Below are 25,436 nucleotides of genomic sequence, written 5' to 3' on the forward strand. Positions count from 1 at the left end.
TGAAATGGCAAAACGATAAACAAATTTTATTGGTAAACATATATATTACATTAATAATGAGTTATATTACATGAACATGGTAACCTATAAAGCTATGACGTCTCTGGTTTCACTACACTCTTGCGTGTATTCAGAGTCTTCTTATTCATATAACAAAAATGAATAGAAGATAATAATAAATAATTATCCGTTTTTTTCTCAATACTAATTTTCTTTCTAAAAAGAGGAAACTGAATTGTGAATTGAATGAAGTATAATAGTAATAAATATAATGTAATAATATAATATAATATATTATGACTTTTATGGAACAGGACCAAGAAGCTTCTGTTTCACAAACTTCAGCGGCGGTTGCACTGCTGAGCTGGTCTGATTTTCCGCTTCCCGGCGTTGAAGGGGCACGCCGTCTGTACCGGTGGCACCATGCAGTTGTACTGCAAACACAGGGTGCTGCTCACCGGAATCTCCGCCGTCGGGCTTATTGCAATGCCGGTAAGAAAATTGTGCTGCAAATACAGTATCTGAATGCCCGCCGCCAATAACCGTTCGACGAAGCTGCCGGGAACCTGCCCTGTGAACCAGTTGTTGTTCAGATACAGGTTCTGGACGTTTGCCAGCATTGGCGACACCTGGCCGGATAACCTATTGTAGCTGAGATCAACGGTCTGGATGGTCACCTCGTTGACCGGTTGGACCGGGCCGGAGAATTGGTTTCTTTCCAGTTGTAGGTTGGTGAGGGGGAATGAGAATATTTCAGTCGGAATTGGGCCTGTGAACTGGTTCAAGCCAAGGTCCAAGTAGTTAAGCCGATTGAGGCGCTTTAAGAGGCGGTCCACTGGTCCAGTGAGTTTGTTCCACGATAGAGACAGGTAGTGTAGGGAGGGAGGGAGAGAGTACGGCGCGAGGGAACCGGAGAGAGCGTTGTGCTTCAGTTCGAGCCGGGTTAGGGAAAAAGCCGAGGCGAACGAGGGAACCGAACCGGAGAGGCGGTTGTGGCAGAGGATAAGGTTGGTCAGCAGCGGTAAGGTTCCGATGGACGGAGGAATTGTTCCGGTGAGCTGGTTGTAACTGAGATCGATGGTTCTAATATTGCGAAGCTGACTTAAACCCGCCGGAATCTCGCCGGAGATGAAATTCCGGCTGACGCCGAGGAACCGGAGGTTTTTTAACTGGGAGATCGACTGAGGGAGAGGGCCGTATATTCTTCCGGGGACGACGGTGAGGTCGGCGAGAGCAGATAGCTTGGAAATCGAACGGTCGAGTTTTCCAGTCAGACCGGGCGAACCGGCCCTGGGGTCGCCGAGGTTGAGCGCGACGACTTTATCGTCGACGCAGTAAACGCCGGGGAAGTTGCAGGGATCGGCGGTGAAGTCCCAGGAGGCGAAGAAATTAGAACCGGGGACATCGTGAAGCGATTTCCGAATGGATTGCAGAGCGAGGAAATCGTTGGGGTCTAATATTGCTCTGACCGATTGAAGAAAGCAGACGAAAAGAAGAGAGTAGGAAGCGACATCCATTGGGAGTTGGAGAGCTAAAAAAGGGTGGCGAAGGGTTTTTATAGCAATGGGAGGGTTACTTTTTTGTTTTGGAGTGCGAGGGTTTCCCGTGAGAAATGGTGTGAAAGTTTTAATGGCGGAAACTGGCGATAGCTGGCTTACTTAGTCTTGGAGGAGAAGCAATTCCTTGCTGAATCTGTGTTACTTTTTCTTCCTTCAATGCCTTTGCCTTTGCCTTTTCATCATTTCCACTTCTCTCTCCCACACACACTTTTGCTTTCTCTCTCTATCCGCTTCAGGTAAAATACAAATCGCTACCATCTATGTATGGCTGGCAAATTATAATACCATTTCCTAATTGCACAGTACACGCTAATTTTGTCACTCTTTCTTGCTTCGGAGCAGCTTCGGGTGAAAGGTACAGGTTTGGATCAAACGGTTGTCCGAGCCTACATGGGCTCCAACCCAACCCAAGCGTACGTTTTATGTGGGTAACACTGCTGACAATGTTGTTGGTTAACCAGTTAAACGGCCGAAGCGTTAATTCTATTTTTTGTTTTCTGTGCATGTGCATGTGACACTTTAGATATTATAATAATTATTGTTGTTATTTTGTTGTAAAATGTAAACGTTACTCTGTGTTCTTTTAAGGAGGATTGTTGGGTCACGGTCTAAGACTGACAGCTAAGCAGTTCATGTTAAAGTAAGAAGTAGACCGGTCTGGGTTGGATCGAGATTCAGATTCGGCTTCACCCACTTCAGTTCAGTCTATGGCTAGTCGAGCTCATGCTCACATGCTTCTTGTGACTTCGGCTGAGTTGCAGAAATCTTAGCAAACACATAAATGCGTCTACGTTGTTTTGGTTCAACTCATTTACTGATGTGGTCATCATTCATCACGCTTCCAAGCCTTTCAATGAACATGACTTACGATTTCACTGTTGAACATCGTATTAAATACACGCCCACTTCCCAAAATACATAAAAACCAAATTACTTTTTCCGATTTAATGTTACAAACATTTTACCCTTCTTTTATTAATTGGTGGCTCTTAAATTAAAAAAAAAAAAACTATAACTGTCACTCGTAAAGTCAAGCAACTGTAAGAAGAGGGTGTGGCTTGTAACACAATGTTGTATGTTTGACTTGATTAGCAATTATTTTGTACGAACCGTATTGGAATATAAAGTTGGAAGGGACCAATGAATTCGCTTGAAAAAAATAATTTAATTATTTTGTTATTACGTAGTAGAAAAGAAAGAACCAACATTCTCCAGAGTGATGGTGAATTGCGTTGAGTTGAAGATAATATGCATTCGCCAAAACTTGTTTCACAATTCCCACATATTCTGCTTTTCATCAATTTCTGTCAAGTATCTCCCACTTTCTTGGAGAGGAAGCCTCTCAGTCAACACAACAGAATCAGATTTTCATAATGTCACCACACACTAATTAGTATATATATTTATTGGCTACAAACAAAGTCTCGTATCAGATAAAATAAGATATAGACATGAATTTATATACATATAAGATACCTTCATTGGTAAGAGACCTTTTGAAATGGTACCAAAAACAAACTCACGAAGGTTTTACCTTATTAAGTTAGGAGGGATATGAAAAATTAAAACTAACATAATTTCTTATCCATACTGTAACTAATATCGTCTCGTTTCAGGATAAAATTTGCACCGTCAGAGTGTTTAGACTAATTCAATTTTCGTTTAAAATTATTAAAAAAAGTATATATATATATATATATATATATATATATATATATATAATTTTTAAATATATTAAACAAATTTAAGCACTTCCCACATAAAAGAATGTCAATATGTTACTAACAAATTTAGAATTACTCATGCTATTACTAAATTGATTACTTGATAAAAAGTATTAATGTTATTTTTCTAATTATAACTCTGATATCATATTAAAAAGTAAACTTTAAACTAACTTACTCCTAAGTTTATAGTCACTTATGTATTATAAATTGATTTTATTTTCAGTCAACATAAAAATTTCAACCGTTGGTGAAATTGAAATCGAAGTTATAATTTTTTTAGTATTAGACATTCAAGTATTAGTTTTTTTCCCTCAATTAAACTAAAAGGTTATTTACGTAAGATATTTCATCAATATTGACTAATTACAACAATTAATACAGAATAAATGAATTATTTATCTCTTTATTTCAAATCTTTATTTATTTTCATAATATATTTTGAATTAAAGAACACTTGATTTCGACTCAATCGTTAGTAATAGTAATAATTATGATGTTAATATCTAATTGAAGTGACCGTTGGATTCATCACGAGAGAACTGCACAATCCATCATATAGATTCAATCACATGACTGTACAATTTAAAACAATAGATTTATGAATTTTTTATTATATAAGATGTTTAATTTTTATTTGAACCGATATTACGATGACAAATCATCTGCCCTTGTTGTTTCAGAACTATGTTGGAATAAACAGAAGAAAGAAAAAAAAAAGTAATACATTTTTATTTTATTAATCTTAAAATGTTTTCAAGTATTCCTACTTAAATTTTCTAATTATTTCTTCATGTAACCCTTTGGCGATTCAACGACCAGAGCACCGTTATTCCAACGTCTTTGCAATTTTGAGACGAAGTTGGAAAGCATTATGTATCCGAGTTCATCATATATTTATTTTATATTTGATGTAGAGTTTTTATTTATTATCAAATTATAATATATTAAGTATAAATCTTATTTATAAATAAGTCACTTTCGATAAACCGAAACCAATCTTAAAAGATAAATCTTTTATTTAAAATGCATTGTTCAATCTTTTTTATATAATGTTATTTATTAAATTTGTCGTAATTAATTTTGTTTAACTTTCATAGTTCTTTAATTTCAACGTGTGTTCATAGTTTATTTTATTAGAGATATCTACCAAAAATGTTTAACTTTAACCTCCTTAATAGTTATACAATTCAATCTAACTAGAAAATTCAGTTTTTCATTAATATATATATATATTCTCAAAACTCATAAATTGAAAAACACCGAAAAATAAAACCGGACAAAAATAACATATTTTTTTTTATCTTAATACAAATTTAACAAATAAAATAAAAATAACATCAACATAAATAGAAAAAAAAACACTAACTAAAAATAAGGATAAAAAAATTAGTTCACATACACAACATAAAATCTAACTATTGATGGAACCTGTCAAAACTTTCAAAAGAAAATTTTTAAAATATAAGAAGCAAGACACAGAATAACTAGATGAAAAGTTACATAAAAATAAAAGAAGAAGTATACGAGAAGTCATATAAAGATAAAAGAAAAAATAGAAATCAAATAAAAATAATTAATAGTTATATTTTTTCTAAATAAAAATATAATTTATTAAAAAAAATTAATTTTAAATTTTAATTTTAATAAAATTAATGATAATAATTTAATTGAATTTTATTGTCAAACATAAACATAAAGTTATAATTAACTTAATATACATATATATTAATACTAAAAAAAATCTTTTTGTAATTAACTTAATATAGATATATTAGTAGTAAAAGAAAATTCTATTTGAGACCTTTACAAGTGTTTAACTTGTTTCATCCTTAAGCTGAAGCAGTTGTGTAAGATTATATATAGGTCTAAATTTTATTTTCTTAATATGGTGTTATAGTTATTTACAGTTTATTCCAATCAAATTTGTTGAATATAGTATTGTTTACTATTGAACTTTTTCTATTTTCACATTAGAAATGTCCGTTACAAAATATCTATTAATTAAAAGTAAGATCAAATTATATATATATAAACTTTACATTTTAAAATGGCGATGTAAGATTGGTTTGGATTTAAGTTCTATCATTTTAAGAATCACATCCCAAATTATAAACTATTATAAATGTAACATAAGTTATGAAGTTGTGCATATTGAAATAACAACCAATAAAATCACCCTCATAGCACCATTTCTTGCTTTAGGTAGAGTGAGATAAGAATCCCTAAAATAACTCAGGACTGGACAAATTATATATCCTATTCAATTTTCTCTCTTAAACACAATTTCATTTATTATCAGTTTAGGGGCATGTTATCTGATTAAGGATTTCATGCATAGGCAAATTAATTGAATAATACCCCCTATCTAAATTTCTAACATTTTACTTGGAATTATTGTAAGATATTCCGAGTGATCTGAAATAACTTATATTTAATGGTATTTTACTTAAGTATACACTTTAAGATATGAAATGAAAATAAAATAAGCCAATATAAGGTAATAAATGTTAAAATTTTAAGTTAATTATATTTTAAAATATGAATTAAAATTGTAATTATTTATTTATTCATTTATTTTCAAAATTTTATTATTTGTTTAATTATTTTTAGTAAACTCTCTTTAGTTTTCTAAGGATGTTTTTTTACCTCTGCAGTTAGTCATTTTCAAGTGATTAAAATTTAGAGAATAGTTTTTCATTCATTTTAAATTCTTTTTTTAAGTTACTGGTGAAAACACATGAACTTATGTACATTCACATTTTTTGTGATAACAAATAACAAAAAATAATAAAAATATAATTATAAATTTAATTTAAATAATTTTTATGATTTAATAATAGATAATTTTTATTTATTTAATTTAGAAAAATAGTTAAATTAAAAAAACCATTAAGTTTAAAAAAAGAAATTAAATTTAAATAAAACAGTAACTAAAAAAAAGTGAACATCATAAAGGGAAAATCCTATATATATATATATATATATATATATAATTAGAGTTTTAGTTAATTACGTCAAGTGTGAAGTTTTGTATGTGTTGTTAGGAAGTTTTTGTGCAATCTCAATTCTACTCTTCTATCTTAACTTTTTTTTTTTATATGATCGAAATAAATATGTATTAATATAAACATATAGAAAGATATAATAAGAATAGTATTAATATAAACATATCCTTCCAGTGTTTCATACCATTCTCCTTATCCCTACGTTAACCCAGATACAATTAAAATAACAATTTAGAACACTTATTACTTTTCTCTTACAATTTCACACTTCTAAAAAAACTCTAGACGTGTATTTCTTTCGGCCCAAATTCCTTGCAAAATGGTTATACTAGCTCTTAGCATAATTGAGATTAAGAAAGTTTAACTAAGATTCTTATTCTGTTTTAAATAAATGATTGTGATTTTGAAATAGTTGTTGTCATTTGAATGAATGAGTTTTAACATTGGACCCATATTGCACTAATATATTGTATTATTATTTTTTTAACTTGTATGTAAATTAAGTGTTGCAAACTCATATACGGACTTATAAGTAAACTTGTGATACAAAATAAAAACCATGTTAGATTGATATTGTAAAACTTATTAGAATGAATAGATGAGCTTATAATTGTTTTTTTTTTTGTCAAAACTGTTACTTTATTGGTTATGCATATATTTTGGATGAGAATAACTAATATTTATTTAAATGTTTATTTTGTTGCTTGAGAAGTTATTTTCGTTTTTTAAATGGTCTTATAGGTTTTGGTTTTAAAAAAAATAAGTATATAAAGGTACATTGACAATTTTAAAAATTTTGAGAATGTATTTCAATGATGAAGGAATCAAAGTAATACATACTTTTGTATTTTGGTTTCTAACAACTGTGAAACCGAGATGTACGTTAAATTTTTAAATGTTTTTCAAAAATTTTGCTATTATTTTAATTATTGGGATTCAATTTTAATTATATAATAACTGAAGTTATACATCCTTGTTTCGGTTCACTAGCAACCAAGATGGATAGATACACAAAAATTTCATTTTTTTTTTAAATTTTCTCTATTATATATTTTAATTATTTTATCTGAGGGTGGAGATTTAGTTTTAAAATTAAGACTAAAAGTTGCATGAAAATTTTTAAAAGTTTTAAAATTTTATTTTTTTAATTATTTAATCAAGAGGATATAACTTTAATTTTTAGGGTTAAATATGTTTTTAGTCCCTGAACTATCAAGCGATTTTGGTTTTAGTCCCTACTCAGAACTTTGATGGTTTTTAGTCCTTATTATTTTGAAACTCTGAGTAATAGTCCTTAAAATTGGACGGTGTTAAGTTTCAGTGGATGTGGCAAACGGCGTTGCCACGTGATCACTGATTTGCTCTATTCTCTGTCTGCCACGTTGGATGTTTAAGTATTTGAACTGAGATTAAGTTGATTAATTAAGTTGTTCTAGGGTTCACAATTTTTGAAATTAAATTTTTGAATTGAGGGATTTAATTGTGCCAAACCTCAACAAGCTGGACATGCTGGACCACCATTTTCGTCGTTTACATGTGTCTTCTATGGTACGCCAGCACTCACCACCCCGATCCCCACCTACCGGCCAAGCCCGTCTCCGACGCCGGCCTCTCCCCCTCGCAGCTCCAAAAGCTTCCCTCCAAAAAATGTTTCCACATATTTCAAAACTGTAATTGAAAACTCTAAACCAGGAGTCGTGACTTACCGAAAACTCCGATGCACCAACAACTACCACCAGGCACCACCGCTGAGCACACCACAACTTTTACAAACACTACAACACCAACAAATGTAAATGCCTAATGAATTTAATTTCAGGAGGGTAAATTTGAAATTTATAGAGCTGCAAGTTAAAATTTGGGGGTGGAGGAAGAAATGCCCTTGGTTGGCTCTGGTATGGATATTTCAATAGTACGTCTTAGAAGCAGAAGGCTCTGGAACAAAGGTGCCAACTTTAGCTACTTTCGGATCCCACCAAGAACCGTGTCCATTCCCCATGTCAAGAGGTTGACTATTGTGTACCAAAACCTGGGCAACTGGTCAACCCTCTACTACAATTTGCCAGGTTACTCACTCATCTCTTCTGTTGTTGGTTTTCTGGTTTTCGATGCCTCAAATGTAACGGATACAAGTGAAAGAAACCTCACTCTCAACACAATGGGTCAGCCTATTTCTATTCAATTTCCTAACATCACACTTAATCTCAGTTCAAATACTTAAACATCCAACGTGGCAGACAGAGAATAGAGCAGATCAGTGATCACATGGCAACGCCGTTTGCTACATCCACTGAAACTTAACACCGTCCAATTTTAAGGACTATTACTCAGAGTTTCAAAACAATAAGGACTAAAAACCATCAAAATTCTGAGTAGGGACTAAAACCAAAATCGCTTGATAGTTTAGGGACTAAAAACATATTTAACCCTAATTTTTATTATAATCGAAGCATTGTTATCTAGGATTACTTTATCACTATTCTCCTCTTGAAAGACTTCTATCCACTTTTGTTAAATAAGAAAAATTAAAATTTAATTAATTTGTACTATTTAGATATATAGTTGAAACCAACCTAACATAAATACTCAATCTTCTCACATGTCGAATAAACACTAAATTTAACTTCAAACCATACTTTCAAGACCTCTAAATGAAATTAAACAAAATAAATATATTACCGTAAATTATTTTAATATTTTTCTACAAAAACAAAATAGGATTCCTCAATTTTAATGGTGTCAAAATACGTTCTTCATACTAAAGAGCACCAAAGAAATTATTTTGACGTACACATGAAAAATAGATTTCCATTCATCCGGGTCTAGTGTTCACTCTTTAGGGATCCCAGATGAAAAAAACTCTAATCTCGTGTGGGTGTTGATCCTTACGTACCTTCACCGCCACAGCCATGCAGTCCATTTTCTCATACTATATTTTACTCTGGTCTCATTGTTCTTCCAATAATTAGCGCAATTCCCTTTTTTTTCTTGTAATAAAAGGAACTGAAGCAAAGTTTAGAAAGACAGTTCTCTCCATTAACATAATCAATCATCATACTACTTCATCTGCATGAAGGGAGGGAGAAGCATCAATTAACACTACTAATTTAGCTTTTACATTTTTTCAGTTCTTCTCCTTGCCAAGTTCAAAATATAGTTTTTACACAACTTCAAGGGAATTCCATGCCTGATTCTTATTTACAGACATTGATAAATGATAAGTTTAGGACTGTGAATACAAAACTCAAAATACCCCTTACCCCATAACTTTCCACACTCTAGGACTCAGTTAGCAAGCCCATGAATACTTCAATTCCATTTACAGAATGTACATGTGTGAGAGTCCCACCGAGACTGCACAATTCAGCAGCAAATAAACTAAATTGGTGCTCATTTGCCATTTCTTATTCACAATATTTACGTTGGTTTTATATTTCCTAGCTATGATTCCAGCCAGCATAGATGAGGAGATGACTTCATAGGTGCTGTGACTTATTCCTCAATTATTGTAATCAACCTAAACCGTGAAATTAATGAATTAATTAGTAATAGACTAGCAGATGATAATAGTACGATACCAGAAAAAAAAGGACATAAAATTTAGGATAGATGCAGCTACAGCTGCCGCCTTTAATACCTTCTTCGGAAAAGGCAAACATACCACCAAACATTTCATCATTCTCTTCATCCTCCTCCAGTTGTTCTTTTCCGTGGTGGCTACTGCTGCTGTCAACATCATCAGTTACAACTTCAGTTAACAGGTCACTTCCATCATGTTCCTGTGTTTTGCAGTGCTCATCTGTTAAAGATATCCCAACACCTTCATCTTGCTTTGATTCCACTAATTCATTCTCGGGTGAAGAATCTTCTAAGACCAAGGCCGAGTTCTCCTCGAACCCAAAACCTATAGAATCTCTTCCATCAGAAGTTATATTTTTCATCTGGAATATAGGACTGCCAATAAGGTCAGCATTAAAATCGACATGTTTTAGAGAAGGCTCAACATTGATTGTGCCCATTCTTTCCAGGCACATCTCATTGTGTATTTGATAACTGGAAGCAACTTGATCCAAGTCAAGCAGATTTTCAATTCTTCTTGATGAACCTAGAAAAAATTAGTAAATATCATATCAATGGAAGGTTGCCACCATGAGATTCAAATAAAAAACTAAGAATAGACTTAGAAGAGGATGCCACTGTCTGCAAAATATAAGAGAATATTACTTAAACGGTGTGGAATGTTTAGTACTCAGCTATTGATCAATCATTCCATCAAAGAAGAAAAAATAGAAATATTATGAAAATGTGTATCATCCTTTTTGCAGAACTACAATGGGTTATTTTACGATATCATCCTGTTTTGCTTCACAAGAGTTGCAAAACTAAATGGACAAAATATGGCTTCTTACCTCCATCAGAGCTTTCAGTGGAACTCAGCGATGCTGGCTTTGAATGACAAATAACTGTCACATCAGCAGTCTCCTTATAATCACCTTGATTCGGAACGGGAGACGAAGGGCTAAAATGTCTTTCCCCAGCTAGGGCTCTAAATTAAAAGCCAACATTAAGTAATTAGAATGACCACAAAGATCGTTCATTGAAAAGCACATACACAAACAAAAAACGGTCCTTTAGGATAACACACTAATGATAATGTATGCATTTTGCTAGACAATAATGAATAGGTCAAGGCAATAATAGATCCTAGGAAATGCCTCCTATTCATCAACTGAATGCAAGCATATGATAATACTGGCATTTATTTATTTTTCTTTGTCCTTTTTCTTTTTCTGACAGGTGTGCATTAAAAGTCAAATTGTCTTTGACTTCGAAATCCAAACTCAACAAATATAATAACGAAAAAAAGGTACAGATTGACATTCGCTTATTCAAAGCAGCAGCCAACAAGCAATGATTCAACAACTGTAAGAATAAACACAGTAAAACCAGTTTACTAATATAGAGTGAGAGTATATTAGGGTGAACTTGCACTATCAAGATTGTAGTTAGAAACTTATAAACTACTATCCTGTAAAATTTAGATTGTGGATGTTCAACATTAAGGAATATAATGTGCTCTGAATGTAACCGGTTAAATGAAATAAGTATTCAAATAATAAACATCATCCTTCTCGTTCTCCACTGAAACAAGAAATCAGTGAACTCTAGAGCTGCTAAAAACCCATTATATTATTTCTTTCATGTCTTTGGTAAAGCTCAGGCATTTTGTTTTACTATATACCACTGTTTCAGTCCAATATTGTAATTCAAAAGTAGTATTAATCAGATAAAATGACATCATTTGATAAAGTATTGGCACCACACATAGATCGCAGACACTGCAAGGAATGAAAAAGAAAATAGTCATCACCTCTCATTCCAGCTTGATCTGATACTATGAAAATGGTCAAAAACAGGCAACAGCTCCTTCTGCCTTATTTCAATTTCATTAGCAGGGACCCTTTCAATCTCAAACTCCCCTGTAGCACTGAAACTAGCTCCCACAGAACTCATTGAATAGAAACAAATCTGAAGAAACAAAACTTTTAACTACAAATTCATAATACATGAAAATCAAAACTTAGAACAGCAAATACCTTAGACTTTTGCCATATGGGTAACCTTCCAAAATTGCTTTGCACCTCTGCATTGGACAGATACCGATGAAACCTCTCTTGCATATTTTCACTTGAAGATTTCATCATCTTTTCCTCTGCCCCATCACTTATACCCAAAAAATCCGATCCAGGGATGTCACTATAACCTGTTTTCTCTTGAACTCTCTCAATACTTCCTTGTCTATCAAGGGTATTGATGCAAGTATCCCCTCTTTCTGGCCATTCTGACCTTCTACAGACATCCCACCATTGAATAGGTTCAACTTTGACTCTGAATTCATCTTCCTGCATATGAAGGACTGAAGTCGACTGGTTTGTCAAACTACTATCACTTGTTTCTGAACCAACTGATGGCAGAAGTTCATGTTGAACAACATGACCTGAAGGTGTATATACCAATATATGCTCTAAGGGGTTTTCCTTCAAGTTAAGCTGCGAGTGAGATAAGGAATTATGAAAGATAGCAGCGATAGCACCAGATGGAACAAAAACTTTTCCTGTATAATTTGCAGCAGAATTGTGAACAGTATTAAGCCATCCAAAACTACTATATTTTATCCGGCTAGCCACAAAAAGGACAACGGGTGCTGGGGGAGGCAAAGATTGCTGATAAGAAATGGAACCCGGCGTATACCACCAAGGTAGAGGAAAAACTGGAAGTAGGGACGGTTCTTCACCTTGAGAACTTATAATTCGAAAACCAGTATCACCTCCAAAGGGTGATAAAATGAACAGATGACATGTACCCTTGGAGGAGACAATTGCAATCCACTGACTAAAGTTACTGAAACAGATATCCTGAATCATCTGGCAAATAAGAAAAAAATATATCAAGAGAGCACAAAGGCGAGCTATAAAAGAAATCTCATCAAAAAAATAAAATTGATCAGAACTAAGATGTACTGACAGCTGGTGTTATTCCACGATGAAGTTTATAAAGATGCACATGAGAAGCGTTCCAATTTGAGCTTGGAATTCCTGAACTCTTGCATGTGAATGATGGCATTATACGAAATATATTAATGTTATTCCCATAGACCGATGCAGTAACTAGAAGGGTCCCACTAGGATCAAAACATAGTGCAGAAATAGGACTACTGTGAGCTTTGAATTGTGATATGATAATTTCGGAAACAAAATCCCTAACGGCTACCTGCAATCAACACATGACAAAAAAATGTTGGAGATTAACATGTCATATAAAGCACACAAATATCTAACTTATCAAGTAGTTCAGGTATCATGAAACAATACCAACCATGCCCACATTATCTGCGTCAGTTCCTGTAACCCTATTGACTTTCACACCTAAATTTGATGGCATGGGTGAAGAGGAGCCATCAGGAAGAAGTTCTTGACAGTATTTGATTATTCCAGCAGCTAAATGTCTACTGGACTCCACTGCATAACGAGCCACAAAACTACCATTGCTTGGAGTAATTGATGGACTAATTCCTGCTGAAGCACTGATGTTTTGAGGGCTTAAGCAACCTAAATTAGAGGGAAGGGGGGTGTTAGAAGCATATGCCAACCACCTCGGACCCACAGCCAAGGGACCATAACCAACATTAACACCAGTTGTTCCTTTTCCAGCTAACTGAGGAACAGGATAAGTGAGAACACTGAACTTATTCTGAAGAGTTACGGCATCAAAGCAGTGGATCTGCAAAAGTAATCAAGGAAAACATAAATTATTCTATACATTACGCATACAAGCTATGCAAAAAGATGATTATCTTTATCTGACAATAACGCTATAATATACGAATTAAAAAGTAATACAAAACACAGGAGAAACCATTGCATACTTGTGTGGCAAGACCAACTGCTACTATCCGTGAACTGCATCTGATCATACACACGGTGGAACGGAACTTCAGAACACGAACATAACAGTGAGACTTCATGGAGTAAAACCGAACAGTTGTTGAAAAGTTGACATTGTTTCCAGAATGCATCTCAACGTTGTCATCCCTTTCTAAACCACTCGAACAAGTACTGTTCCGGTTAACATTGCTATTACCATCCCCAGAAACTACCAACAGTAAAGGGTGCGACTTTCTGAGTCCCTCCTGGTCATCACCACCGATAGGGAAGGGCTGCATCTGTAGAAAGGAAACTGGACCATCACGCTTTGAGACCAGTTCACTGAAGCCAGAGGCATCTTCCACATCAAGAACTTGAAATCCATTCAGATAACCAAGTAAAAGAACGCGTTTGAAGTTTGATGGATCAAATTCCAGTGTATCAAAACCAGCCCAGGTTACCTATCCACGAGTAGTAAAAGGTAAAATTATAATTACAAGTACGCCATATTGGATACAATAGCTCATGCAATATAAAGATCAAAGAAGAATAAAGTCTAATCATCTTGAACATATTTTTGATGGGAAAATGGAAAATTAGCCAAAATGGAAAGCATTGAGTCTGAAAAATGTAGGAAATATATCGACCAAGTCAAAGCTATTAAAGCAAGATCTGAAGCAAAATAAATTATGAAGAGAATTTAAAGCTCGTATAAATTCCAATGTGTAACTACCGATAATATAGTTGGTAAACTAAATAGATTCCAAATCTAATATCTTAGATCGTTGGGATAAATATGAAATTAACACCCTCTACGTTATCTGTCAAGTACCAGAATCCCAAAAAACTATTGAGTAGATTCACAGATATTTCCCAGGAACCAGTCATGTAAACAAAAAGAGGAAAATACTGAAAGTGAAAATTTCAAGCTTGATTTATTTCATACAATTTTCTCGCAAAGTTCATCCCTCCTTTTTTTCACCCTCATTTCCTAAAGAAAGTTTATTTTAGGTCAATTAACAAATTAGCAAAGCCAACTCAATTTGCACTTTCATTAGACAGACACAAAGTACTGTTTGAATAAACTTCATCAAAAGCACTTATAAGAAGTGAAACTATAAGTAAAAAAAAAAAAGTTTATTCGTAAATTAAAATTAATTAATGCATAAATCAAAAAATCATTTTTAGAGATAAATTAGGTTGTATATAAATTAATTTAAAGAATTTATTTCATTTTGGTCTCCCCAGAGCTATGTGTAAATGCAGACCGAATTATGTCAAAACTTCCAGTTAGTAGCAATTTCCTGTTAATAGCAATTTACTTATAATCCTTAAGTAGTTAAATTTATTTATTCATTTCTATATTAATAATTGGTAACAAACACACCACAAGAGAAGCATTCATCTAAGGTGAAACTGAAGCAGTACCTCATCTTTGTGATCCTCGGAAGACGAAATTGAAGCGGCGACCGAGGCGCCGGCGGAGCGCACAGTAGAAGCAACTGTGGTGGCATTCGTTGACACAGTCTTTAGGCACAGAGAAATTATCCTCAGTGAATTTGGCAACAAGCCGCTATTCTTACCCTTTCCTTTCTTCATGATTAATAATTTCCTTCTCCTTCGGCACCGTGCTCAGCCGCGTCCACCGCCGGAAAACATTTTCTATCAGATTGCGACAGCGATCAAGACTTCTCACTGATTTGAAAATTTTATAAGCAATTGAAGTGTCCCTCTCTTGTGAATTTCCCAGTTTAATACTATACTCTCTCATCTGCCATGACTATATATATATATATATATATATATATATATATATATATATATATATATATATATATATATATATATATATATATATATATATATATATATATATATATATATATATATATGATAGAGTTTGTTGTATTACTGTTTTCTTCGCCTTTTCTCCCTTATTTTTCTGTTTCCGTTTCCTATTTTTTCAACGAAGATGAGGGTGATGGCTTCCATTCCACAACACTCTAAGCACGCCAATGTAAAATAAAATAAAATAAATTTGTGTTACTGAGATTTTTTCTCTGTTCTGTTTTAAAGTTGTTAAAAGTCTTTCTTAGGTTAAACATTAATGGAATATTTAATATAATATTGTCACCTTAATTATTTAGTAGAGAAAAGTTATTTTTTCTTCAATCAAACAGTGCATCTTCGTTGTAAACATTAAAAATCACAAAAATAATCTCACTCCATGCACTAATAAGAATAACTCCTTAAATAGAACATTTGAGATTAAAAAAAAATTATCCTAAAATTAAAATAAGTAGCGGGAACTTAAATGAAATGAACATCTATATTCACTTTTGTATTTACATATATTATCTGTATGTTTGTTTTATAAAATTATTGGTTTTTTTTCTATATTTTTTATATATTCGGTTTGTTTATAAATTTTTGATGGAAAAAACAATCATGAAAAACATCAATGTCTTCTACCTTTAGAATTAACACATTGATAAAGAAGATATCAATAAAAAACTAATAACATATGAAAAATATTTAAGAGATATCACTTTCCCATGCCATTTGACTCTAAATACCCACTTTTCAAAGTAAAAATTTAACAAAAATTCACTCACTTTAATACAAAAAGTAAAAAGGATCAAATAGAAACTTAAAGTGTTTTTTTTTTACTCAAACGACGTCATATACTTTTAATCCATTTTATAACTACTATCACCCACTTTATTCCTTATCGTAGGTGATGTAAGACTTTTTAAGATTTATTATTTTTATGAACCCAACCATCTTCACCTTAATTGAAATAAATACATCTTTCTTTTTATCTTATGTCTGTGCATAATCACTTATTCACTTGGAATTAAATCATTTCAAAATTTTCCTTTCATTGCGCACTCTACATCAACTTTAACCAATACTCATGTATAATCACCTATACATCATTGCACTTTGTTATGGTTATTCTAGGAAGGAAGGACCTCGAAGAAAACATAAGGAATCCACGAAATAGAATGGACACCGAACAAAGGATCTTTATTGTTTATATTGGAATGTACAGAGAGAATTTTCTTACAAAATAATGAATGAATCAACCCTTTAATGCTGAAATTGTTAGTAGGGTCAACCATAAACAAATACAAAAAAATAATATAAGCTAGTGTAAATTTAAATCATAATACTTATAAAATTTAAAAATTAAGTTATATGAACCATTTATCCTTTCAACCTTTCACACATTATACTAAATCATTAAGCATGAAAAATATCACATATAGACCCTCATGACTCTACACTGTAACATACATCTCACATGACCTCGTGAGGACTAGTGTATTGATTAAACAAAAGACCATGCACTTGTCATAACCCATTCCTACCTCTCAAGAGCTATAGTTGTATAAAAAGGACAAGACAACACCCTCCCAACAATATGACAAGGTAAATCCTTATATAATAGATTTGATCTATTTTCAAATTTACATATAAGAACCTCATTCGACTCTCACAACTAAATATCTTTCTCTATTTGAATCCAAAATTTAGTATAGTCATGATAGTCTCCACTTTCGCTAGCATCAATACACTCCACTCATCACCACATACTTGGATTCACTTCTTATGAATCCCTTATACTCTTAACACACGCATTCATGCGACTTTAAATACATCTTTCTTTCAATTATTAATCAACATTTAAACACACTATAAAGCATTCCAACAATTACCCAAATAGTGTGCACTAGGAGAAATTACTCCAATAATTCATTAAGCGAGTGTCTCGCTTGCTTAGTAAATAAGACCACTTAAAGTAATTTTTACAAATTTGCCTAACAAGCCCTATCTCACCTAGCGAGTGAGGCACCCCTACTTCTTTGACTTTTAATTAAAATGTGCTCACTCAACGAAATATTCACTCACCCAACTAATGAAACCTTCCTTGTATCCTTGACTTTGTGAATTACCCTTTCGCTTAACGAGTAAAGCACTTGCCTAACAAATTTGCATAATTCAGAACTTAAGACAAATATCTAAATCTATTTCAGTTGGGCTTAATAGGTATTTCCCATACATTCATAAGTCAAATAGACTATACCAATTCAAAATTGTACCAATTAACACCAATAGAACCATATTTAGATATCCTTCAACAAACTTCTCAACTATACTCAATTACATATCAAATATCAAATCAATCATTCACTTAATATAATATATCATTACAATTCAAATTTCACACAACAAATCATCCAACTACATCTCATACAAAAATATATTTAAATTAACTAAGTTCCTTTACCTGATGTAGAAAACACCATTGACTCAAAGATGTTCTTAGAGTTCTAGTTCTCACAAGATGCTTTATCTATCTACACAAACATCAAATCACAAATCTAAACATATAATTACATTCATAACAAAATAGAGATTGATTTTTAGCTATTTTGAGTCATATACATGGATCTTCGAACTTTGTATGCCTCAAAATGCTAAACTAACTAAAAAATATAACAAAAAGTGAACTTATTATATTTAAAATGGTGATCAAGTGAGAAATGTAGACTTCTTCATCATGAATCCACTAGTGGTCTTTGATCATCAAACAAATGAGAGACAAGCCCATAAAATAGAGAGAAGATAGAGGAAGTTCAAGAAAAAGTTTATGGAGAGATAATGATTTGTTATAATGAAACTTGATTGATATTGTAACATCCCATTTTTATCAAAAGAAATATGAAATTTAAGAATAAAAGCCTTGTTTATTCAAAACATCATTTCTATCCAAAACTTAAAACGAATTTTAAATATTACAACTTAAAACATTTTTTCAAATGCTTTCCAAAAACTCTCAAAAGTTCTCCACCGCGTGTCCTCATACTTATACGTCTTCAACTATATTTGTATCAAAATTTGCTCTCATATAACACACATTATACAATCATCACACAAATAAATAGAGATGAGCTAACAATGCAAAAGATCAATGAAAAAGTAGACATAAGACTACTCAATCATCTAGATGAAACGTTGATGCGAAATCTTAAGAGGGCGTGTACTTGTGGGATCTCCATTGCTCTTACGTGACAAAATTGTTCAAACTACATATCTTTAATTGAATATTTAACTTACAATATTTTGGTTTGAAATTATGATTGTGGGCCACTTTTCTTTCTTTAATTAGAATTTTGTAATATCACCATCAAAAGGTTTCTGCGTTTATATGTGCCCAACAAAGTTTGAATCCACACAAGCATAACTACCTTCTACGCTACCACAATTCTTTATTTTAATTACCACTTTTCTTTTATATAAACCTTTCATCACATTTTTTACCCATTAAAAAATATTACTACTAACAATAATAAGAAAAAACTATTACTATCTTACAAACTTCAAATCTTTTTATGATAGAAATTTTTATAAATAAAATAATCAAGTATCATTATTAACCTTACCATTACTCTTAACTAGATACTTTAATACAAGATTAATAAGATAAAAAATAAAATTTTATTTTTGTAATTCAAAGTTTTACTTAAGATTTTCTTAAACTACATCAGTGTAAATATTGCATTTGATTCTAAATTTAAGATTCTAACCGTGACTTATAACTTTTGGATTTGAAGATGACGCTACAAAACTAACTTGAAATTCGATAAGAATTTGCATAATTAAAATATTGATTTTTTTTTCTCAAATTCATTAGATATTAAGTTGCTTAAAAACTTCAGTGTTTCTTCTTCTTCAGAAAACTACTCTAGTTTAATATATAAAATTTTATCTGAAAATAATTAATCCAAGAACATAAACCATTATTAATTTGAAAAAAAATAAAAAGTAGAAAGTAAAATACATAATCAATTATATAAAAATACAAAACCACTGACAATTAAAGGTATAATTAAGAAGAAGGAAAATGTAACATGTAGAGAAGAGAAAAATTTAATGTCAGATATTTCGCAAACATTAAGTTTTTATTTGACAATAAAATTATAAAGGTCTTGATAAAAGGTATCATAAAAAAATTATTTAAAAAAAAACTGTATTAGCTACATAGGTTGTATTTAACGTAATTAAAAATGAAAAGTTACCAAATAAATGAGAAACTTTGTAGTAAATATCATCCTTTTTAATTTTTAACACCCTGAAAAATTTTGACGATTTGGTTTCGTGACAATTATTCGACGCCTCCTATGTTAGCCCAATTATTTTTTCGTAAACCCATTTAAATCCTCGAATTGCACCATTTTTTAACTACCACCAGGAGTTTTAAATATGCAATTTTATAAATTTCCATTTATGCAAAAGAAAAATTAATTATTAATATTGCTCAAAAAGAGTATGATAAAAGGAATAGAGTAAATGATTAAATATCATTTTACAAAATTACAGATTACAATAATAATTTTAGAAGATCAGAAATAAAATAATTGAATCATCTTCAAATACTAGGTTTTACTGATAAAAAAAGAGTGACAGTTAACTTTTTCCATTTTTTTTCTTTTTCTTTTAATATACCTTTTCTCTTTTAATCTTAAAAGATGTATTTTCTTAATCAATATGATATCTCTTAAAATTCTAAAATTAAAAACGAATACCTTTTATAATAAAATGTAAATAATCCTTTCGCTTTATTAATTAGTGAATCATGCATAATTAAGTTTATCTAATTTCTAAGGATCTTCACGTCGACATAAATCGATAAAACTGTTGTGCGAGTTCGATATCATTTTTCAATTTCTTACACTTTTTTTAGAAGATAATAAGCTTGCTCTGATGAAATATATGGATAACAATTGTGAAAAAGGTAGAGTATTTTTTTTTCTGGATTAAATATATTTTCAGTGTTTTATTTTTTAATGAAAATTATAGTTAATTTATTTTTAAAATTTTGAACTAATTTAATTTTTTATCTTTAAAATTGTATTAATTTAATCCTTTTAATTAAATTTTATTTAGTTTATTTAAAATTTCAAATACGTTTTTCAATTAACATAAATCAAATGCTATTATAAAATATTTTAACAAAATTTGATTAAAATAATTAAATTTATACATTTCTAAAATTAAAAAACTAAATTAAATTTCAATTTTTATTTGTAGTTTGAGACAATAACATATATATTTTTTTCTTTGAAGTGATAATAATTTAAGCATTTTGAATACTTCACAAAAATCAATAGTTTAGACTATATAGACTTCAGAATATTCGGTTTGAGTTTGTGTAAAAACTCCAATCCCTTTAATCACGTGTTGGGGGAAAAACAGCTTTTGTTTTTCCTTTTCCTGAGAAAAAAATGAAAATGAGATACATCGCTGTCATCATTTAATAACAATTTAGTGTTGCTGTCTCTAATGATTTATGTTCCTTTCAATTAATCAGAATCAATGAACTCTTCTAGAAAGTCCTTTCGAGTGAATGGAAGTTGAGATTTCTTGGTGAAGCTAGAGCAGCTAACGTTACCATTCAGAAGCTGTACAACCTGCACCAATAGGTCAATCGCAAAGTGATGAACTTTGCCACAATTAAGCAAAAGGGTTCCATTTTCCTAAGGTTTATCAATTGAGTGAGGTAAACAACATTGTAAAAAACAAGGTGAAACAGTTATTCTAAATTTGAAGGTGAAAAGATTGTTTTGTTTTGAAATTTGAGGAGAACAAGAGAACGTGCCTGGTTCATAGAGGGGCGACGAATAGAGGATTGTTGAATGCATAAAGAAGCTGTGAAAACCATAATTTTAATCTGCCGACTGTCAAAAACATCATCAAGTGAAGGATCGATCAGCTCCCTGATATTATTCTTTTTCAGAAAAGGTTCTGCCTGCAAAAGTATAAGAAACTTCCCTTGTCAGAGGTACAAGCACACATTTTTATTTCTAGTTTGTTCTTTGGTTGAATAGCTCAACATACCCACAAAACAAGGCTTTGTTGTGAATAATCAAGTGCTCTTCGTCCAGTGACTAATTCTAATAGCACTACACCAAAGGCAAACACATCTGTTTTCTCATCCACTATCCCATGAAGCAAGTATTCTGGAGCAAGGTAACTGTGTAGTAGTCATAATTGAAAATTGAGTTAATAGCAAGTTACAAAAGAGTACAAATCATTTAATGAGAACGTGACAACAAACCCAAAAGTCCCTTCGATTTTTGAAACGGTGTGGTGGGTCCAATTCTCTGGTAGCCATTTTGCTAGCCCGAAATCACAAATCTGCACGAAAAATTTCTCAACTTTTCAGAAGTTTATTATTGCCATACCATTATGCAGAAATGATGTTCACTTACGTACAATGCAGGTTTTTGTTACAGTACAAAAGGGAAAATAGACAGGTTTCATAACTTCAGTCCTAACAAATCAGGGATCTTCCAAAACATTTTTGTCTTCACAAACCATAAAAAAAATGCCAAAAGAGTGAATATGTGGTGATTAACCATAGAATCAAATCTGCACGGAAAGAATCCGAAGTCATATCCATACCTGCGGCTCAAAGTCCTCAGTAAGCAAGATATTTGATGCTTTTATATCTCTGTGAATAATTCTTCTTTGACAACCTTCGTGAAGATACAATATACCCTTGGCTGTTCCTAATGCTATTTTCTGCCTGACAGGCCATGGTAGCTTCTCCTTGGAACCTAGCAGCAGTGAGATATTAATTATTAATAACAGTAAAATTTTACTGAAATGCTAAGAACTGTGTCGATAGCAAAGTAAAATTGACCCAACCATTCAGCACTGAAGCTAAGCACCCTTTTTCAGACAACTCAAGCACTAAATGCATTCCTCCCTCCACTCCATAGCCAACTAATTTAGCAGTATTGGGATGGTTTACATGAGCCATTATGCCAAGTTCTGATAAGAAGTCCCCTGTAGTTTCGTTTTCTGCTCCACGTGCCAATCGTTTAATCGCCACCAGCTGACCATTTGGCAAACACCCTTTGTATACCTCAGCATAACCACCTTTTCCAATACAATTTTCTGCACCACCAATGTAATGAGTTTAATCTCTGTAACAGGCATGTTAACCTCTAAAGAATAAACAAAAAGAAAGCTGTTATGAGTGAAAATAGAAAAAATATTGATGCAATTGATATCTGCAACCAACCGTGTTAAAGTAGACAAGGGAAATGCATCAATAAGTTTGATTGAGATTGCTTAACTTCGTTTTTATTTGAAGTAAGTTAACAAATCCACCAATATCAGGTGATTATTGTAAAAGGGAAATGAAGTAAACATCTGCAACAACTTTTAACAGGATAACATTAATGTAATCATCCATTAAGCATGTTTCATACCTTGGGAGAAGTAATTGGTTGCAATTTGTATCTCATGGTGAGTGAAGATCTTCCAGGGTGAACTATGAAAGGAAGAAGCATCTATCACAGTCTCCCTCCTGCCACTGGTGAATCTTCTGGAGAGTTTGAGGACAGTCAGAGGATACAATGTGGCCACCGGCTTCTTCGATTTGACCCTCAACAATTGAAGAAACGCATGCCACCTAGAACCGGGCTTTGACTTATCAGAATCCGAGGTACCAGGTTCTTTGGAAGAACTAGTTTCTGATTCTGAACTCTTGAAAAAATAATCCTCAAGAACACCAACAGGGGAATCCACCTCGTCCTCCATTTTCTACGACTCAAACCCAGAACCTAAAGAGAACAAGTTACAAATCCAAATCCAAAACCACCAGGAAAATGTGAAACTTGATGAAACAGAAAACGCATCGCAAATGAGACGAGGAATTAGAAGCGAACCGTCAACTAGAAAATGAAAATCCAACACGACATAAAAATCTAAGACGCCAAACTGTGGGGAACGGTTGTGGGAGTTAATTTAACTGCACGGAGCTTTCAATTCAAAAGAATTTTCCTAGAAAACAATTCTGAAAAACCAAGTGCCAATGTAAGAATGAACGAAACTCGAGGCAGAGGTGAAAGCAACGCAACAACTAAAGTATCGAAACAGTGGCACTGAAATCACATGGCAACACAACATCTCAGTTACCCACAAGACGAAATAAATCCTCAGCAAGGACGAAAGAAATTTAATCAAACATCTCATGGTTGAAATAAAAGTGGGGTAGCTGGGGTGCCATAAAGGCAATATTTTGAATTTGACTACTTAACTAATTACTTTTTGTTTTCTTGGGAGTTGTAGCAACGAGGGTTGGGAGACCAGGAGACAGAAGCATGAACGAAGAGGCAGACATCAACATTAGTTATTACTTCGCCTTCTACATTCAACCAACTTCAAGCTTCTTGCGATGTCGTTTTCCAGTTTAATTGTCTGAGCAAAATAAATTTATGACCCTTTCCCTCAAAAGTGAACTACTGGATGATCAGAATCAATGGTAGACTGTTATCATTGCGGATTATCATATCATCTGTCACGTAGAGAAGAAGAAAAGAAATGCAATATTTCTTTGGCTTTATTATTATTATTTTTTTTAATCTTTTTTTTCTTTGTAAACTATATATAAATGTGTGATAGAGTGTGTATTTGAATTGTGGGGGACGAAGAAAGAGACAGAAGTGAAGAAAAGAATGGCTTTACTGGCCATGGTCACGGTAGGTTCTTTGGTGTTTGTGGTCTCCTCTTGGATATTGGGATTGTTGCTTATAGCAACCCAACCCAACCTTGGCTTCATTTATCGAAGATTTGTCGTGTATAATAATAATGTTCTGTTTGTAGCGATAAAAGTTAAAAACATGTTACTGTTTGTCGGCAATTCACCGTGCGTATGTGTTAAATCGTTTCTGTGGATAATTTCATAAGCACCATGTCCCTCTCTTTCTATGCGGGTTTTGCTTGGGGTTTAAGCAGTATTAACATTCATATTGGTTAGGATTAGTGTTTTTTACTTATCATGCCATGTGAGAAAGATTTTGGTACTTATGTTGTTTTTTTTAACAAGGACTTGAATGTTAGCTTAAAGACTACGAAGTTTAAAACTGAACTAATTAGTTGTTCAAAACTTTTAAGTTAATTTTCACAAAATCTTTTGGAAGTTTCAAGACAGATTTATACAATTTTTGGAGATATAAACTATATAAAATATACTAAAATTAAAAAAATATATATTTGTATTATAATTTACATAAGTAAAAACAGTAAAAAAAAAATTGAAGAGGCAAACCCGAGTCTTTTAAGCTACGTCATTGAACCGAGTGGATGGTAAGGTAAGGAGACATAAGTTGACTATGAAATAACACAAATTCTAAAAAGGAGGGTTTGCACGAGTTTGAAAAACTGTTTGCCATTAATGTTAGATGTTATTTATAGGGGTTGAACACTTTGACAATTTTTTAGAGTCTTTAGAAACACACAAAAAAAAAGAGCAAATTTTTATACTGATTCATACCAATTAAGCTAACTTTTAAAGGGTTTTACTAATTTTAAAAAGTTAAAACGAGTTTCACCACTCCTAATTTTACAACGAGTTTGACTACTCATGATTTTTCACTAGTCCAATTACTCAAAACTCTTTAAATTACTCTTAGTTAAATAACCAAGTGTTTTAATCATTATCCGAAAATAACAAAGTGTTTTTTTTAAAGTATAGATTGAAAAGCTCTCTGAGAGAAGATTTAAATCAATACAAAGTATATATGGAAAACTTGTTAAACATAATTTTCTTTTTCAAAAAGCTAGATGACACAACAACAAGAGAATTTTGGCAACGCGATAATATGAGTAGTTTGTAACACCCCAATTTTGAGATGTCATGAT

At 32.3% G+C, this 25,436-nt stretch overlaps 3 protein-coding genes across 4 annotated transcripts; all 3 read right to left on the bottom strand.

Annotated features, from left to right (window-relative positions):
* On the bottom strand, positions 1-1,799 carry LOC108327916 (probable LRR receptor-like serine/threonine-protein kinase At4g36180). Its single transcript, XM_017561647.2, has one exon. It carries the CDS (start codon positions 1,515-1,517, stop codon positions 342-344), a length of 1,176 nt encoding a protein of 391 aa, XP_017417136.1. The 5' UTR covers positions 1,518-1,799; the 3' UTR covers positions 1-341.
* Positions 1,800-9,358: 7,559 nt separating this feature from the next.
* LOC108329768 (autophagy-related protein 18g) lies at positions 9,359-15,489 on the bottom strand. The gene is made up of 9 exons (XM_017564133.2): positions 15,144-15,489; positions 13,718-14,176; positions 13,168-13,572; positions 12,817-13,062; positions 11,889-12,716; positions 11,663-11,820; positions 10,701-10,837; positions 9,929-10,396; positions 9,359-9,808 (listed from the first exon to the last, which is right to left on the bottom strand). Exons 1-9 carry the CDS (start codon positions 15,312-15,314, stop codon positions 9,804-9,806), a joined length of 2,877 nt encoding a protein of 958 aa, XP_017419622.1. The 5' UTR covers positions 15,315-15,489; the 3' UTR covers positions 9,359-9,803.
* Positions 15,490-20,873: 5,384 nt separating this feature from the next.
* Positions 20,874-24,140, bottom strand: LOC108327986 (receptor-like cytosolic serine/threonine-protein kinase RBK2). 2 transcript variants are annotated; one of them, XM_017561745.2, is made up of 8 exons: positions 23,841-24,140; positions 23,003-23,356; positions 22,434-22,685; positions 22,188-22,342; positions 21,841-21,920; positions 21,621-21,756; positions 21,382-21,531; positions 20,874-21,193 (listed from the first exon to the last, which is right to left on the bottom strand). In XM_017561745.2, the coding sequence occupies exons 2-8, from the start codon at positions 23,331-23,333 to the stop codon at positions 21,086-21,088; spliced, it is 1,212 nt and encodes a 403-aa protein (XP_017417234.1). In that variant the 5' UTR covers positions 23,334-23,356; positions 23,841-24,140; the 3' UTR covers positions 20,874-21,085. The 2 variants fall into 2 exon arrangements, with proteins under 2 accessions (XP_017417234.1, XP_017417233.1); XM_017561744.2 differs by having other exon boundaries at positions 23,462-24,140.
* Positions 24,141-25,436: the final 1,296 nt, after the last annotated feature.

This window comes from Vigna angularis, chromosome 2 (assembly GCF_016808095.1).
Source record: "Vigna angularis cultivar LongXiaoDou No.4 chromosome 2, ASM1680809v1, whole genome shotgun sequence".
Classification (NCBI taxonomy): Eukaryota; Viridiplantae; Streptophyta; class Magnoliopsida; order Fabales; family Fabaceae; genus Vigna; species Vigna angularis.